The sequence below is a fragment of the Hyperolius riggenbachi genome, chromosome 11, assembly GCF_040937935.1.
Source record: "Hyperolius riggenbachi isolate aHypRig1 chromosome 11, aHypRig1.pri, whole genome shotgun sequence".
In the NCBI taxonomy this organism is placed as follows: Eukaryota; Metazoa; Chordata; class Amphibia; order Anura; family Hyperoliidae; genus Hyperolius; species Hyperolius riggenbachi.
The window spans coordinates 19,365,074-19,382,159 of NC_090656.1; the positions used below are offsets into that span (position 1 = coordinate 19,365,074).

At 44.0% G+C, this 17,086-nt stretch overlaps 1 protein-coding gene across 1 annotated transcript in view; it reads left to right on the forward strand.

The window, feature by feature from the left end:
• Positions 1-17,086, forward strand: part of ITFG1 (integrin alpha FG-GAP repeat containing 1) — a 383,915-nt gene that overhangs the window by 9,892 nt on the left and 356,937 nt on the right. Inside the window, exon 2 of the mRNA XM_068261311.1 lies at positions 15,165-15,240. Coding sequence (XP_068117412.1) covers positions 15,165-15,240 — 76 coding nt within the window. The remainder of the gene's footprint in view (positions 1-15,164; positions 15,241-17,086) is intronic.

Here is a 17,086-nt window from a genome sequence, read left to right on the forward strand (position 1 = left end):
GGTGTAGTAGGCGGCTGATTCACTTCCGGTGACGTCACCTGCTCCTCGCGTCCCTCGTTACTAGGCTGCCGCTGAGTTACGGTTAACTCAGCGGGAGCCTAGTAACGAGTAACACACGGACTGGACCCCTTGTGAGTATTTCAACAGCCATCCACACCAGGACGTGTGTACATACGGTACCATCTACGACCGGAGGTACTATTGGCTCTTGAGGAAGGAGGTGAGTCCCTCCATGAACTGTATGCAATCTACACTGCTGGCAAAGCCCTCATTGCTTGGTAACTACAAGTACAATCTATAACGGAGGATTGACTGTATATGAATCTGCGACAGGTAGTGCTGTCATCCCCCCACTGGACATTATTGTAATCTATATTGGGATACACTAGCATTTTATACTCCTTGAGGGAATCAAATTTACAACAACTGATGCACTATTTTTAGACATTTGTACGATATCCCCCCCCCCTTTTTTTGCTACTATTCATTTTTAAAGGGACTCCGAGCTCAGCGAAAAAAGTAAAGTTGTACTCACCAGGGTCTTTCTCCAGCCCAGTGCTGGTCGGGAGGTCCCACGCCGGCGTCCTGGCTCCTCTCCTTCACCCCGCTCCGGTATGGCTGACAGGCCGCAGCCCGGGCGACACTCGGTGGAGTGTCGGGCTGCAGCTTCCGCGTATGACGCGGATTACGTCACACGCCGGCCGCCTCGCGTCATCACGGCGGCCGGCGTGAAAGTACTGCGCATGCGCGCTTTAATCGCGCATGTGCAGTACTTTCACGCCGGCCGCCGTGATGACGCGAGGCGGCCGGCGTGTGACGTAATCCGCGTCATACGCGGAAGCTGCAGCCCGACACTCCACCGAGTGTCGCCCGGGCTGCGGCCTGTCAGCCATACCGGAGCGGGGTGAAGGAGAGGAGCCAGGACGCCGGCGTGGGACCTCCCGACCAGCACTGGGCTGGAGAAAGACCCTGGTGAGTACAACTTTACTTTTTTCGCTGAGCTCGGAGTCCCTTTAAGGCCTTTTTCATATATACATCTTTTTATTTTTTGGTTTTTGACAACTTATGCACATTGGAAGGTCTGTGGATGATTGTCAGCCTGAATGAGGCAGTTATAATTCATTATTGCTTGACATGCATGCATTGTTGAGGATATGATTTTATTCTATTTTAGATGTGACTATATATGTTGACATTTTTGTGTAATATCGCTCTATGTGGCAAATGCAATTTATTGTATTATTAAATCAAATGTTTTAATGAATATCAACTCAACTGTATATATTATTGGGTGAATGATAAAAGGTACCAATTAGACCCAGCGCAACTAGTAATTGTTTTTCTAAGTATATTTATTTTGTATGAGGTGAGTGGGTCCCCATACGTAACTAGTTAGCTGCGGGCGGAACACATCAAGTCAAATATACCTACCTAAACGCCCTCTACTTTTTTAGAGTTTTAAATTGTTATATTACTCATTATTAATTTTCATCTATACAATATCACACTATTGGGCTCTTGGTGTCCCCCCTCCCTTTAAATTGTTTACTTATGTAAATGGCACCGAACAAAGCACAATATAAACATTGATGTGTTTATAAACATAAGATAACTGCATGGAATTGTAGTGGCAGCTGTAGTACTGCAGCACCCTCTGCATATACAGTATGTTGTTGTAGAACCCTTCTAATAGCCACGCTGCTAATAAAGTGCAGACCATACTAGAATAAGGACGTCATTAGGATTAAGAACCATTTTACAGTATCTGCAAGTTTATAGTAGTAAGTCTTATCAGAGGAGGGGCTTACGTGTCTAAACTGAATGAACATGTTGTACTTTTGTGTTGTTTCCTCCAAAGTTGATTGATAAAAATGCCTAATGCGTTGGAATGGCAAGGTAGTGTGCAATGCCTGGTACACTATTTACAAAAAAGGTATGCACACCCTTAATAGCACAGAAAAGCCTACATGAATGTAATGGGTGCTGAGTCTATTAAACGGGCACAAAGTGGCCCTAAATACCAGAATATTTACAACAGTGACTCGCACACCAGCAAGGAAATAGATGCAAAAAGTCTGTATTTCAAAAATAGCAATAAAAAGTAGCACAATATGGTATGTCAGTACCAATTACAAACAATGGTCTGCTTAGCAAACATCACAGTACAGTGAGCATAATACAGATCAATCACATGGAGTCTGATAATAATACATACAAATATAATGGCAAAAGATGCATAGCAATGAGCTTGTACAGATTAAATCAGGCAGGATGCACACAACAATGACCCCATAGTGAAAAAAGTATACCCTGACAGCGCGCTGTTTCGTAACCTTCGTCAGAGAGTATACACAATAGGCTGCTGCTGGCTGCTGTAAAAAAGCAATATGACCGTCAAGTTTAAATACCTGAACAGACGCCGAGCGCCCGCCCTGGACACCTGGGCTAGCCCATCTGGCGCATGAGAGACTACGCGGCGGCCGCCGCGAGTCCCACCGCGTCACTTCCGGTATTGTTGATCTCCGCTTCCTGTGACACCAACCATACGGGGATAGACATCCCCAACATGGCCGCCACACATACGCAAAGCGGAAACGGCAAACCAATGCCTGGTACACACCATGCAATTTCCCGTCAGTTAGAATGGGCAAATGACTTATTCCTGCCAGGTCCGATTTGAATTCTTCTGATCACTTCTATATAAAATCGATCAGAAAATGATCGGAAATCAGATCGGGAAAAGTACATAATGTGTACTAGGCATAAGAGCGAATTCAGAACTACAGAATTCATACACAAATGTGATTTCGTGCATGCGTTGCCATCGCACGGAATGCACGTCGTGGTACGCTATAGCGCAGACGTACCCATTGACCGCAAGCGCACGTCACTTCCTACTTGGCCGGATGCCACAGGGAATACCGTGTAGTAACGCGGTATTCCCCGAAGGCTTGTTTTTGGCGGTGCGATGCCAATGTATAGCGTGAAACAAGTGGCTGGATAGTGTGCTAGTTAAGGGCGCCGCCTTTGACATGGGAGACCAGGGTTGGAATCCTGGCTCAGTACCTATTCAGTAAGGAGTTCAAGGCAAGACTCCCTAACAGTGCAGGGTAGCCTCTTGAGGGAGTCCCCAGTGGCTGCAGCTCTTGAGCGCTTTGAGTCCAACAGGAGAAAAGCGCTGTGCAAAAATGTACAGAAAGTGAACCTGAGATGAAAATAAACTAGTGAGTTAAACAATTAGATCTGTCCTCCTACTCCTAAAAATGACTTTTTTTTGGATATCTCAAAGCTTTATATTATGTATAAACATTTACAAAGCAGATTTAATGTTTTATAGTCTCTGTTCCTTTGCAGTGTCTCGAGAGTCCCAGAGTGAAAGTACATGAAGTATTGACCTTTTTATCTTTCCCAGAACGTCATTTCGGACAGCACCCCTGGATGAGACTTGTCTCCCTCCCCACTGTGGACAGGAAACTGTTAAAAGAAGAATTTGCATAAGCAATAGGCAGCCACATATAAGATACTACACCTGCCACAGTACCTCAGTTTAGTTTCCTGTCCCGGACGGGATGCATGGGAGAGGTCTCCAGGAGTGCCATCCATGTCAGGCGGCAGGGGCAGCGTTTTCCAGGGCTCCAAGCAGCACTGTTCAGTGAACAGTCGGAGCCCTGCAGCGTGGAGGAGGCTTCTCCATCGGAGGCAGCAACTTTATGCACGCAGGTGCGTGCATTGGAGAGAGTTCACTTCCGGTTTAACCGGAGGTAGTCACGCGCTGGCGTCCCGCGTGATCTGAAGTCTGAGCCGGGCGGCAGGGGCCGCGGCGGTGATTAGGAATCGGCATACAGCTGATTCCTTAAGGTAAGAAGCTGATTAAGCATATGCTTAGCCGGCAGGGGCCGCATGCATAATTGGATCAGCTGCATCAAATCAGCAGCACAGGTATAAGTTTGTAGAGTCCATGATGCACTCTGGTTTGTGGCTGGGATCATGGAGGACGCCTCTGGGTCAGCTCCTGCACAATCTGCTGAATCTGCCCAGGATCCCTCTCTGGCAAGTAGATGTGATTATGTTTCTTCTGCTTGGCTGGATGTATGTTATGTATAGAGGGATTTGTCTAATGGCTGGCTATCGTTTATTATGTTTTATACCCCAAAAGACATAAGACTGAGAAGGTTGAAAAGTCTGAAAAATCTTCTACTCAGTCCAGTCAGCATGGATTGGCAACTCTGAATGGAAATTGTGCCAGTATTGTACAGAGAAGGTCCACAGCAATAGGAAATTAAAGATTCTGCTATTGCTTCTACCGCCTCAGCTGCTTCAGATGGGCCTGGGACTAGTACTGCTATGGCTTATCTACCTGTTATAGCTAATCCATCATCTCCTATGTTGTCTGCACCTCTAACTATGCCTCCTGCTTCCAAGAGACATAGGCCTCTATTTATTGAGCATTCCTGCATGCGGTAATGCTCAAAACAGCTGACTTTACTCACCATTTAGTAAACTGTGCATTCATAAAACCTGTGTCCGCATGAAAATCTATAATTCCTGAGCAGGTGCGGGAAATTAACAACTTGTGCGGAGATTATCACAACACAGGTCACTGAAGGTTCATTCATAAAAATTAAAGCAGGCAAATGTGAGCAGAGAAACCCTGGCTGTTTAGAGAAGGCGATAAGCCAGCCATAACAGGCAACCTAATGGAGAGACAGACCTCCCAGGCAGCTGCAGTGAGAGCAGAACAAACTGCATCCCAGAATACCCAGGCTGTGTTTTTAACCCCTTGGGTACCTGTTATCAGATAAATTTCACATCAGAAAGCCTGCATGTGTAACATTCTTGAAGTTCTTCTAAGCTGCAGCAATTAAATAGATTGTTTAAAAGAACTAGACAGATTCAGGGCAAGGAGAGGCAATTTAAACAAAAATGCACATGTAAAGGAATGCTGGGGCTGCCTCCTATATAGTAACTCTCTCTGCACAGAGAAAATGTATCAAACTAGGAGGAAGATTTGAGTAAAACTGACTAAGGGCCTTTTTTTCATTACTCTGCGAGTTACGATTTGATTCTGATCACGAGGTACGTTAAACTAATGGAAACTGCAGCAGCAATTTCCATTAGTGCAATCTGATTGCGATGCGATTTGGACAAAGCACAATCGTCATCCTCCTGCATTGTATGCAATTGAGCTGTACTATAAGTATAGTAGCGCAATCGCATAGTGGAAATTGAAGTGCGATTGGGATCGCAAATGCGGTTGCGATCGCATTTCATAGTGGAAAAGAGCCCTAACCGCAATGTTTTTTTCCTGAATTAATGAAAGACTTACTAATAGGTATTAAGTCTGAGCAGAAATATTTGACACCTTTGGATCAAATGTATGAGAGTTTGGCGGATCCTCATTCTCTGCTTATTCCAGTCCATTCTACTCTTAAGATTAGGATTAAGGAGTGGGATAATCTAGGAAAAGTTTTTTTTTGGCCCAGATCATTGTCTAAATGTTTTTCTCCTGAAGATCAGGGTTTTGGGGAACCCCGTCTAAATTAGATCCATATTTTTCAAGGGTATCAAACAAAACTGACCTACTTTTTTGAGGATTTCTGGGAAATTTTGAATGATTTCCCTAAAGTTGGAATGCTTCCAATTATCTAGTGGACGCTTCAGATGATACGGTTAAACTTATGGCCAGAACTACGGCATTAGTTAATTCAGCCAGAAGAGGTGTATGGGTAAAAACTTGGAATGATGACAATTCTTCAAAATCAAGTTATGTGGTGTACCTTGTGAAGGGGGTCTGCTGTTTGAGTCAGTTAGACAACCCTCTAGACAGAACGGCAGACACACATTAAAAAAAAAAAAAAAAAAAAAAAAAAAATTCCTGTTAAAGGAATTATATCGATTCACATATTTTCAGTTGACACAGGAATTGTTTGGGAAGTGTTGCTAAGTACTGGTGTATACATTTTAGTAGCAACCTCTTTGTTTACTGTTATCAAAATGCTTTCAAACTTTACTGACAAAACTGACTCTGAGCCATGAGGAGAGGGGAAATTCCCCTCACACTTGATCAGATAACTCTGTGTAACTGTGTGTGACAGAGAGAACAGCTGCAGCTTCTGTGTCCTGTTTCGGACTGAAGTGTCTGTAGAGAGCAGAGGAAATGTAACTAATTGTTACAGCTTTTCATACTGTTTTTTGCTTTCAGAGTTTGTTTGATATTTGCTTTCTGTAGTCCGATATGCAACTCTGGCTGTGCATTGAAGTAGACACCCCTTCTGCAATTGATTTGTCCCAATATAGCTAATCCTACCCTCAGTAAATTACAGCTTTTGCCTCTGATATTTAACATGAAAAGTAGGAAAATGTTTACACAGCAACTTAGACATTATTTGTACATTGTCATTTTAGAACACTTGGGTATCGATAGTATTCCTTTAAGAAAGGACCTTTTCAAAGTAAACGGTCCTTTCGTCCCTCCTTCTAAGAATAAGTCAGATCCCTAGTCCTCCAAGGGCAGGAGATGGGCTCTCTACAAGTCACAGAAGCCTAAGGGCCTGTTCAGACTGCACACGTTTCCAGCTGCGTTTTGGAAACGCGTGCAGAAGGCCAACACGCACGACATCAGACAGTGCATAGAGTGCACTGTCTGATGTTCACACTGCATGCGTTCCGGACCTGTGCGGTCCGGGAACGCATGCTGCACGCAGATTTAGCAAAAACGCGCGGCTGTCCCATTCACTTTTCAGTGATGGGATCAGCCACGCAACGCATGCAAACGCGGATGGCGTGCGTTCGTACGCGTTGCGTTCCGCATGCGTGGCCGTCCGCGTTTGTAATGTGAACCGGCCCTAAGTCCAACTTCACTTTTACCAAGAAGTCAGATAAGCAATGACGCTAGTATTCCAGTGAGATGGAGAATTGCAAATTTCAAAACATGGCAACTACAGTGCACAAAATATTGGTTATTTAGGCTTCTTTCACAGTGGGACGTTACAGGCGCAGGTTAGAGCAGCTTGTAACGCAGCCCAGCTCACAGTAATGAAAAATCAATGGGCTGTTCACAGTGCCCACGTTGTGTTACACTGTAACGCTGGACGTTTAAAGAAAGTGCATCATGCTGTGCGTTATACACGGTTTTAGCCGCATTAGACTGTTTGCATATGCTCAATAATGTGTGTTTTTTGTTTTTTCTTGCAGGAGAGGAGGGGAGAGTCCGCTGTTGTGGCCAGCCACATGACTAATTAATATGCACTGCAGTGTTAACTTCCTGGAGCGGCCGCTTATTGGCTGGCAGGACCACGTGATGCGGAGTTTTCCGATCACGTGCTCTCCAGTCTTTTGCCGCTTGCGCCGTTTTCGTCCGATAGTATGCGTCAAAAAGTACGCATCACAGACCCATCAGGAGACTCATAACGTGGGTCTAAATAGCATCCAACTTCAAAGCTCACATGCGTTGCGCTGGGGGCACGTTATGTAACCTTAGCGTCGCATCTAACGCAACGTCTTAGTGGGAAAGAGCCTTAAGGTGTTTTTTTTTTTGGAGGGATACAGAATAGAGTTCAGCCAGCCTCCTTTTAAGAGCTTTTGCATTACTCCCCGCTTGCAGGACCAAATAAAGTTTTCAGCCCTACAATCGAAAGTCCTTTCCCTGTTTAGGAAAAAAAGGGTAATTCGAGAAGTACCGAAATGTCAGAGGACAGGGATTCTATTGCCCTGTGTTTTTTCTAGTAAAGGAGCTACAGGGAAATTATCAGTTCATACTAAATTTAAAGAGTCTAAACCAGAAGGTAAAATACAGAAAATTCAGGATGGATTTGATCTATTATTCATCTCTTACAGAAGGATGATTTCCTAGCCTTTCTAGACTGAAGAGATGCGTATATTCAATTACCGATACATCTGACTTCTCAATAATGCTTAAGGTTTGCCATCCAGATGGAGGAAGAGGTAAGAATGTATCAGTTTAATGCTTGGCCCTTCGGATTATCCTCAGCTCCAGGGTTGTTTATGAAGGTAATGTCTGGGGTTCTGGCTACACTTAGACAGAGAAAGGTTAACATTTTGGGTTACCTTAATTTTCTGTTTTGGGGGACATCTCCCAATTCGGTAAGAGATCAGATTGTTATGACAATAGTCTTACTACAAGATCTAGGTTGGATCATTAATTGGGAGAAATCTTCCTTAATTAAATCCTACACAGATTATACATTTGTTTGGGCTATTTCATTAGCATATCAGACACAGGGGGAGCAATTCAATTCTATCATGGCTCATTCCACAAGAGGAATTTCGACTTCTTGGACAGAGAGGGCAGGGGCCTCTATAGATCAGATTTGCAGAGCTGCGACCTGGTCAAGTCACAATACGTTTGTAAAGCACTATCGCCTTAATGTATCTGTCTTCAGGTTTATCCTTCAGAAGGAAAGTTTTGCAAGCTGTGGTCCCACCCTAAGGTTTTAACTCTTGTATATCGTCTCATCCAGGGGTGCTGTCCGAAATGACGTTCTGGGAAAGACCACTTTACTTACGGTAAAGTCTTTTCCAGTAGTCATGAGGACAGCACCCCTGCAACCCGCCCTTATTTGGGTAGGAAAGAGAAATAAGTTTGTGTAAGCATCATTAAATGTCCGTGTCATCTTTTTATTAACTGAGGTACTGTGGCAGGTGTAGTATCTTATATGTGGCTGCCTATTGCTTATGCAAATTCTTCTTTTAACAGTTTCCTGTCCACAGTGGGGAGGGAGACAAGTCTCATCCAGGGGTGCTGTCCTCATGACTACTGGAAAAGACTTTACCGTAAGTAAAGTGGTCTTTCCTGTGCAGTCAGAAGCCCAGTCATCTGCTTAGTAAAGTGTTCTATACCTGTAATTTGTTATCCATGAACCCGACTTGGTCCCGACTGGAGAAAAACTGTCAGTTTTATAGCTGAATATTACTTATTTCAAGCAGGGAAAAAAGAAAACGAGCACAGCATAGGTGTCTATGCTTGCCACTGCATATACATCATCATATCACATCCCATCTCGGTTATACTCAAAGAAGCTGTTTCTCTGTAAACCCCACATACCTATAGAGCTTTTATCCAGCAACACTAGAAAGCTTTTTAGAGGTCTCTCATCACATCCTGGGCCATATGCAATTAACTTTTTCACCTGACTTTTCTCCCAGGACATCATTTTTGATCCTTGATTTAAAATAACTTTTCAGCACTTTTCAGTGACAAAGGTACCAAAAAGTGGGTGAAATAGAACTATCAAAATTATTTTGAGTATTTTCTTGCTTGCTGGTGGCTTAAAAAGCATTTTGACATTTATAAAAATATCACCTAGGAGAAAACTCAGGTGAAAAAGTGAATTGCATATGGCCCCCTGTATGAAAAATAACCATTTACAAGCTGTTTTGTAACAATTTGTGTTGGCATCTGAGGGAGGGGGAGGCAGAGCTGAACTGTAACCTGCTTGCTAACAGTTTACTTTACACTGCATGGCGGAGAGAGACACACACAGACAGGAACACAGAGCTTCAGCTGAAGATTATTTACACACATTTGAAGCTATATTTCTGCTTTCTATCATTCTAAACAGATTCCAGTCACATAATTCTAGCCAGTGAAGATGGTTTCGGTATGTTGGATGTGCAGTGAGAATTGTTCTCTGTAAATGTCATTTTCTTCATATAAAACATGAAAAGATGAAAAAAGACTTTATATTGCTATTTGCAGGTAATTACTGGAAATCTATGTGGCATTTATAACTTTAGTTAAATTTGATAGCTGTCCTTTAAGTTGTAAAGACAAGAGAAGAGTCAAGGATTGGTCTGAGAAATTCTGTGTGGGAGCGGAGATCCTCTTTAATGATAGGTTTTGCAGTTTCCAGGCGCAGTTTCTGCTTGTCTTCTGCTTCATTTTTCTCTCTGTTGGTCAGTTTACTTTTAGGGAGGATATTTGAGCAGGAAAAATCAACATGACACTCCTTTTATTGGCTCTGGTGACGTCCTGCCGAGGCGCTGCTGTGCGGACACGTGGAGTTGTGTGTAACTGTCACCGGCCACTTAAAGTGGTTTTGAAGAGGATTTGTAGATTTTAAAGGACACCTGAGGTGAAAATAAACCATTTCATCTGTCCTCCTTCTCCTAAAAATGACTTTTTAAGATATTCCAAAGATTTATTTGATATTTAAATCTACTTTTTAAGTTCTTACTGTTTTATTGTTTTTGCTCAATGACACATTCATTGAAGTATGCCAGAGCTAAATTCTATAAACTATTTACCCCTTTTATCTCTTTCCTGCTCTCAGAAGCCATTTTCTGCCAGGAAAGGGTTTATAGTTGTAATTTCTTATCAGTGAGGGTCACACATCTGACTCAGACAAGAACTGCCACTTACATACCTAAAGGTTAACTCTTTCAGGCAGAGAAAGAAAAAAGGAACACAGCCTAGTTATTTGTGTGCCAGGCACTGTACAAACACATGTCTATCTCATCATGTCACCTTGGGTATCCTTTAAGATTACTTCTCCCATTGTTCATAACGAGGCTATAAGGCTGGAGTTGTGCTGACATTACGCCATCAGTATCGGGACGCAGTGTCGTTGTTGCTGTGCATTGGTCTCTCATGTTACTGGTGCTGTACATTTATGGTGATTTGCATTAAGGACATTACCATGGCCAGGGGTGCCCAATAAATCATGGGGCACTTCAATGTTCATGCCCTTTCCCTTGCCTACCTACACTTTGTGGCCCTCACAGGTGTTTTATGACCTAGGACACCTACCCTTACCTGGGTACTTCTGCGCAGTGTAGGTGACTAAGCAAGAGAATGCATTCTTCTGTGAACTAAGACCCCGGCTTTTAAAGTGGATCCGAGATGAACTTTTACTCATTACATAATTGTGTTCCTTTCCTATTGTTTATAGGGCATTCCTCAAGCCAAATCCTTTTTTTTTTTTAATACTCTAATTCCCTATAAACTAAAGAAGCCACACCCACAGGTTTTCAGAGAGCCTTGGCACTTTCAGACAGTAGCAAGGGCTCATGGGAGCTCAGTCTGGGCAGGAGGAGGGGGAGGTATTACTAGCCAGAGATTTCAGAGGCAGAAGGGAGGAGGGAGGAGGAGGGGGGATTAGTTTTCTTTGCTCAAGATACAGATAAGCCTGCCTCTGTGTAATGTTTACAAACATGCTGTCATTGTATCACAGGCAGAAATAATCATATTCTATTAAAATGTAGAGAAACCGAGAGCCCAATATAGTGTAGTATGTTAAGCATAACTGAAGTAAAGGTTATCGTGAGAAAATTATACTCACAGACGTGGGTTACCACACAGGCAACCACTGTATAGGCAGGTGAGGAGATTAGACCGGTCCTCACTCAGGGATAAGAAGTCGCTCTCTGTAGATGCGAAAGGGGGTAGATCACCCCTCCACCAGGGGTGGACACGGTATAAGCAGTAGGAGAACAGAGGCGCCAGCAGGATAAAAGCGGATAAAAACTTTAAAATTTGCTGGAAGGAAACGGTGGACTTACCTTCATAAAGCAGACACGAAAGACTGTCTGAATAGCAGCAATCACATTTATTAAATAGTACCCCAAAAAACGCGTTTCGCAGGCCCAGCCCGATTCATCAGGCAATAAACGTGGGGACAAAACAGAATTTCGGCAATAACAGGTGAGGCACTACACCTGCTATTGCCGAAATTTTGTTTTGTCCCCACGTTTATTGCCTGATGAAGCGGACTTGCAGATTAGCTGATCCTCAAATCTTTGTGGACTCCTTATGTGCGCTGTTTTAATATATATAATAAGACCCTTTAACTGCAGGGATAACAGTGGTGCTTGGATGAGTAAATCTGTGAATGCATTTGTTTGAACATTTGCATGCGAGTGTGCAAAGGTTTAATTGTTTTTTGCTATTTTTCTGGCCACACCCCCTTCAGCACCTTTCTTTCCTTAAAGAGACTCTGTAACAACATTTTCATCCTTATTTCTTCTATGCTATAAGTTCCCATACCTGTTCTAATGTGCTCTGTCTAACTGCAGCCTTTCCTATTTGCACAGTGGCTGTATTATCTCTCTTATATGATCTAACCTGCCTGGCGTTCTGATAAGATCGCCAGGGAGGCTGCGGGAGGTTTTTTTTTTTTTATAAAAAAAAAACTATTTCATGCAGCCAACTGAAAGTTGGCTGCATGAAAGCCCACTAGAGGGCGCTCCGGAGGCTTTCTTCCGATCGCCTCCGGCGCCCAGAATAAACAAGGAAGGCCGCAATGAGCGGCCTTCCTTGTTTTGCTTCCCTCGTCGCCATAGCGACGAGCGGAGTGACGTCATGGACGTCAGCCGACGTCCTGACATCAGCCGCCTCCGATCCAGCCCTTAGCGCTGGCCGGAACTTTTTGTTCCGGCTACGCTGGGCTCAGGCGGCTGGGGGGACCCTCTTTCGCCGCTGCTCGCGGCGGATCGCCGCAGAGCGGCGGCGATCAGGCAGCACACGCGGCTGGCAAAGTGCCGGCTGCGTGTGCTGCTTTTTACTTGAGCCAAATCGGCCCAGCAGGGCCTGAGCGGCAGGCTCCGGCGGTACTGGACGAGCTGAGCTCGTCCAGACCGCCCAGCAGGTTAATCTCTGTCGGGCTGAGGCAGTCAGGCTGGAATGTGCTGTGCTGCTTGTGATTGGATAGAAGCAATACACACCCTCTCCAGGCCCCCTGCACACTCTGTATGAGTCACACACTGAGCTCCTCTCAGCCTATCACTTGCTATGTCTTTTGTTTGTAAACACTGGGTAAAACTGGCAATTACAAGCCAGGATTGCAGCAAGGAGAGGCAGAAACAGCACAGAGGGGCCCAGGAGAACATAATGAAATGAATGGTATGCTTTTTTTTGTAAGAATTTTAGAGTACAGATTTTCTTTAACAACTTATTTAATGTCCTAACTAGAGGCGATGTGCCTGGATATATATGTGTGTGTGTGTGTGTGTGTGTGTGTGTGTGTGTGTGTGTGTGTGTGTGTGTGTGTGTGGGGGGGGGGGGACTTATCAGGCACAGGTATTAGCAGAGTACCTTACTTCAGGAGGCACTTTGAAGCTCCTCCCACCCACCCACAGATGATGCAATCTCTTAGCATGTCAGTTTTCCATACAGGGGGCGTGGCTAGCCATCAAAACGTGGTTTTTATGGCAGAAGTGGTCTCTTTTTCCTGCTTTCATCAACCTTTCTGCTGTTGCGAGACTCCTGCAAGCCCAGGCTGCCCGTAGCAGGACTGTAATTGGTGCTTTCTTTCTGTTGGGAAGGGCCCCAAATTCAGCTTATGTTTATAGAAATTATCAGTGAGATGTTAATTTTATTGACACATTTTTATTTTTTATTTTTTCTATTTTTTTTTTATGATCGAGCTTGGCATTGGACCAATCAAAATCTGTTTGCGAGTTGTTATATATATATATATATATATAGTTCTATAAAATTAATATGCTTTAGGCTTTTATAAATAAGTTTTAAGTTTGTCTTTTATATATATATATATATATATATATATATATATATATATATATATATATATATATATATTCTTGGATTTTCAGGTTTGCATTTTAAATGACTGTCCATTAGATTTGCATATTTACTGGCTGTCCGCTTGCCTTGGTGTCCTCTTGTCCTGCCTTGGTGTCCTGTTGCCACTGAGCAAAGACCTCCTGCATATCGGGGGTGCTCTCGGCGAGGGGGATCCACAAGATGCTGATGGAAGCCTCAATAAAGTCCAGAGGCTTCCCTCTGTTTGGGTAAGTATCTCTTTTTGTATCTAAGCTACTTCTTGGGTGCTGTAATGGATTGCGGAGACACCGCCGCGCGGTGTGACAGTGAGGCGGCTGTTTCCGCGTTCAGACCGGCGGTTTCTCCGCAGCCGCATGCGTCTGGTTTGTCGGGACCTAGTAGTGCACACAGAGGGAGAGCTACGCGTGCGCGCTGCAAGGCAGGCTCTTTATGCCAATAGGAGAGGGGTCAGCTGATCGGGACGATCAGCTGATCCCAGCGTGGCAGGGGATTGGCTGAAGGGAACTGGGCGGCGCTGAGGAGCGCTTTGCTATATATACTCCTTGCCTGTCAGTTGCTCAGTGTCTGGCGTTGCGAATGCTTATGGGTTAGCACTCAGACCTTAATCAGATCTTTCAGTGTGGTGGAACCAGGAGGACCTGGGAATCCACACTTAGCCAGATTACTGTGTTACTATTGTGTTATACTTCAGACTAGTTCCAGGGTGTTGAGACCACGGACCTCACACCCAAGACTAGGCCTTGTTTGATATCTGTTATGACCTATTGCTTTCCTGACTCTCCTTCTGCTTTCTGATTCGGTACCTACGCACATCTGATTACCTGTTGCCAACCCTGCCTGTCCCTGGTTACCGAATTAGCCTTCTGTCTCTGTACCTTATCTGCTTGTGTGTTGCCGACTCGATCTGGCCGACCCTTCTGGCTGTCACCCACCCCCTGGGTGTTCAGTCCATCTGCAGGGACCCCCTGTCCCTCAGAGGGACCTCTCTGCAAACCAGTCAGGGACTCATTCTCTAGGAGTCCTTTGACTGCAGTAGAGTCTAACTCTCCTTGGTTAGAGTCATCTGCTCCTCAGGTGATTCTACTCATTACTGTTGCCCCAAACACTTACACGTATTCAGGTGTCCAGAGGTTAGCTATACTTCTATTATCTGTGATTCTGCAGATCATCAATAATCAGGTATAGATCTGCATTCTTGGTGATACTGCAGATCACCAATAATCAGATTCTCTCTGTGTGCTTACACCGATCGTTACAGGTACACTATAATAAGGACCATAATCTAAATTTTTCAGGTTTGAAATGTGTACGCATATATATGGGGTACATTTGTCCTTGAGTAAAATGCACTGCATGACTTTTACCGTAGGGGTGCTCTATTTAAAAAAAAAAAATGGATATGTAACGCGGCGACCGAAGCCCGGACCACATTGGCCCCCCTCCTCTGTTAGTAAAGCTGCCGTGATGCAGCCCAGTAAGTGTTCCGCTCCGGCACCTCTGTCTCTCCAGGCCCCACTTTCTTCCCCATAAGAAAAATTGCTCCATTTAGTAAATCTGTCTCATGAATGTGATTTGGGGCCGAGCTCTTCTCACTCTGCCTTCTCTTTTTCTGTCATTCCAGGTAATGAATTACAGATATTTTTGGCAGACCTGAAGGCAACTCCGTATTTTAGCCCGAAAGTCAAGCTTTCATTAGCGTAAGTATGCGCGAGAGCGGCTGGCAGGACTCGCGGCCGTATTTATGTACCGACGCCTCAGAAGGCTGCATCCTTTTTACATGATTAATGAAACATTTGAAATTGAAGGCCGGATCCAAGAATGCCCAGTTTTTGTGAGGAAAATGTCTCCATCAGGAGCTCTATATATATACGTAATACACATCTTATTAGTTTATTTTAAACAGAATTGGGCATAAAATCAAACCTAGGGTTAAAATGAACTTTATGAGGTAATTGCATCTATTGAACTAATCCCTAGAGAAAACGTTCCTGCAGTCCCTTATTATAATTTTGGTTAAAGAGGCCCTGTAGTGACATATAGTAGAATGCAGTAAAGAGGCCCTGTAGTGACATATAGCAGAATGCAGTAAAGAGGCCCTGTAGTGACATATAGTAGAAAGCAGTAAAGAGGCCCTGTAGTGACATATAGCAGAATGCAGTAAAGAGGCCCTGTATTGAAATATAGTAGAATGCAGTAAAGAGGTGCTGTAGTAACATATAGTAGAATGCAGTAAAGAGGCCCTGTAGTGACATATAGCAGAATGCAGTAAAGAGGCCCTGTAGTGACATATAGTAGAATGCAGTAAAGAGGCCCTGTAGTGACATATAGCAGAATGCAGTAAAGAGGCCCTGTAGTGACATATAGTAGAATGCAGTAAAGAGGCCCTGTAGTGACATATAGCAGAATGCAGTAAAGAGGCCCTGTAGTGACATATAGTAGAATGCAGTAAAGAGGTCCTGTAGTGACATATAGCAGAATACAGTAAAGAGGCCCTGTAGTGACATATAGCAGAATGCAGTAAAGAGGCCCTGTAGTGACATATAGTAGAATGCAGTAAAGAGGTCCTGTAGTGACATATAGCAGAATGCAGTAAAGAGGCCCTGTATTGAAATATAGTAGAATGCAGTAAAGAGGCCCTGTAGTGACATATAGCAGAATGCAGTAAAGAGGCCCTGTAGTGACATATTACAGAATGCAGTAAAGAGGCCTTGTAGTGACATATAGCAGAATGCAGCAAAGAGGTCCTGTAGTGACATATAGCAGAATACAGTAAAGAGGCCCTGTAGTGACATATAGCAGAATGCAGTAATGAGGCCCTGTAGTGACATTTAGCAGAATGCAGCAAAGAGGTCCTGTAGTGACATATAGAAGAATGCAGTAAAGAGGCCCTGTAGTGACATATAGTAGAAAGCAGTAAAGAGGCCCTGTGGTGACATATAGCAAAATGCAGTAAAGAGGCCCTGTATTGACATATAGCAGAATGCAGTAAAGAGGCCCTGTAGTGACATATAGCAGAATGCAGTAAAGAGGCCTTGTAGTGACATATAGCAGAATACAGCAAAGAGGCCCTGTAGTGACATATAGCAGAATGCAGTAATGAGGCCCTGTAGTGACATATAGCAGAATGCAGTAAAGAGGCCCTGTAGTGACGTTTAGCAGAATGCAGTAATGAGGCCCTGTAGTGACATTTAGCAGAATGCAGTAAAGAGGCCCTGTAGTGACATACAGTAGAATGCAGTAACGAGGCCTTGTAGTGACATATAGCAGAATGCAGCAAAGAGGTCCTGTAGTGACATATAGCAGAATACAGTAAAGAGGCCCTGTAGTGACATATAGCAGAATGCAGTAATGAGGCCCTGTAGTGACATTTAGCAGAATGCAGTAAAGAGGCCCTGTAGTGACATATAGAAGAATGCAGTAAAGAGGCCCTGTAGTGACATATAGTAGAAAGCAGTAAAGAGGCCCTGTGGTGACATATAGCAAAATGCAGTAAAGAGGCCCTGTATTGACATATAGCAGAATGCAGTAAAGAGGCCCTGTAGT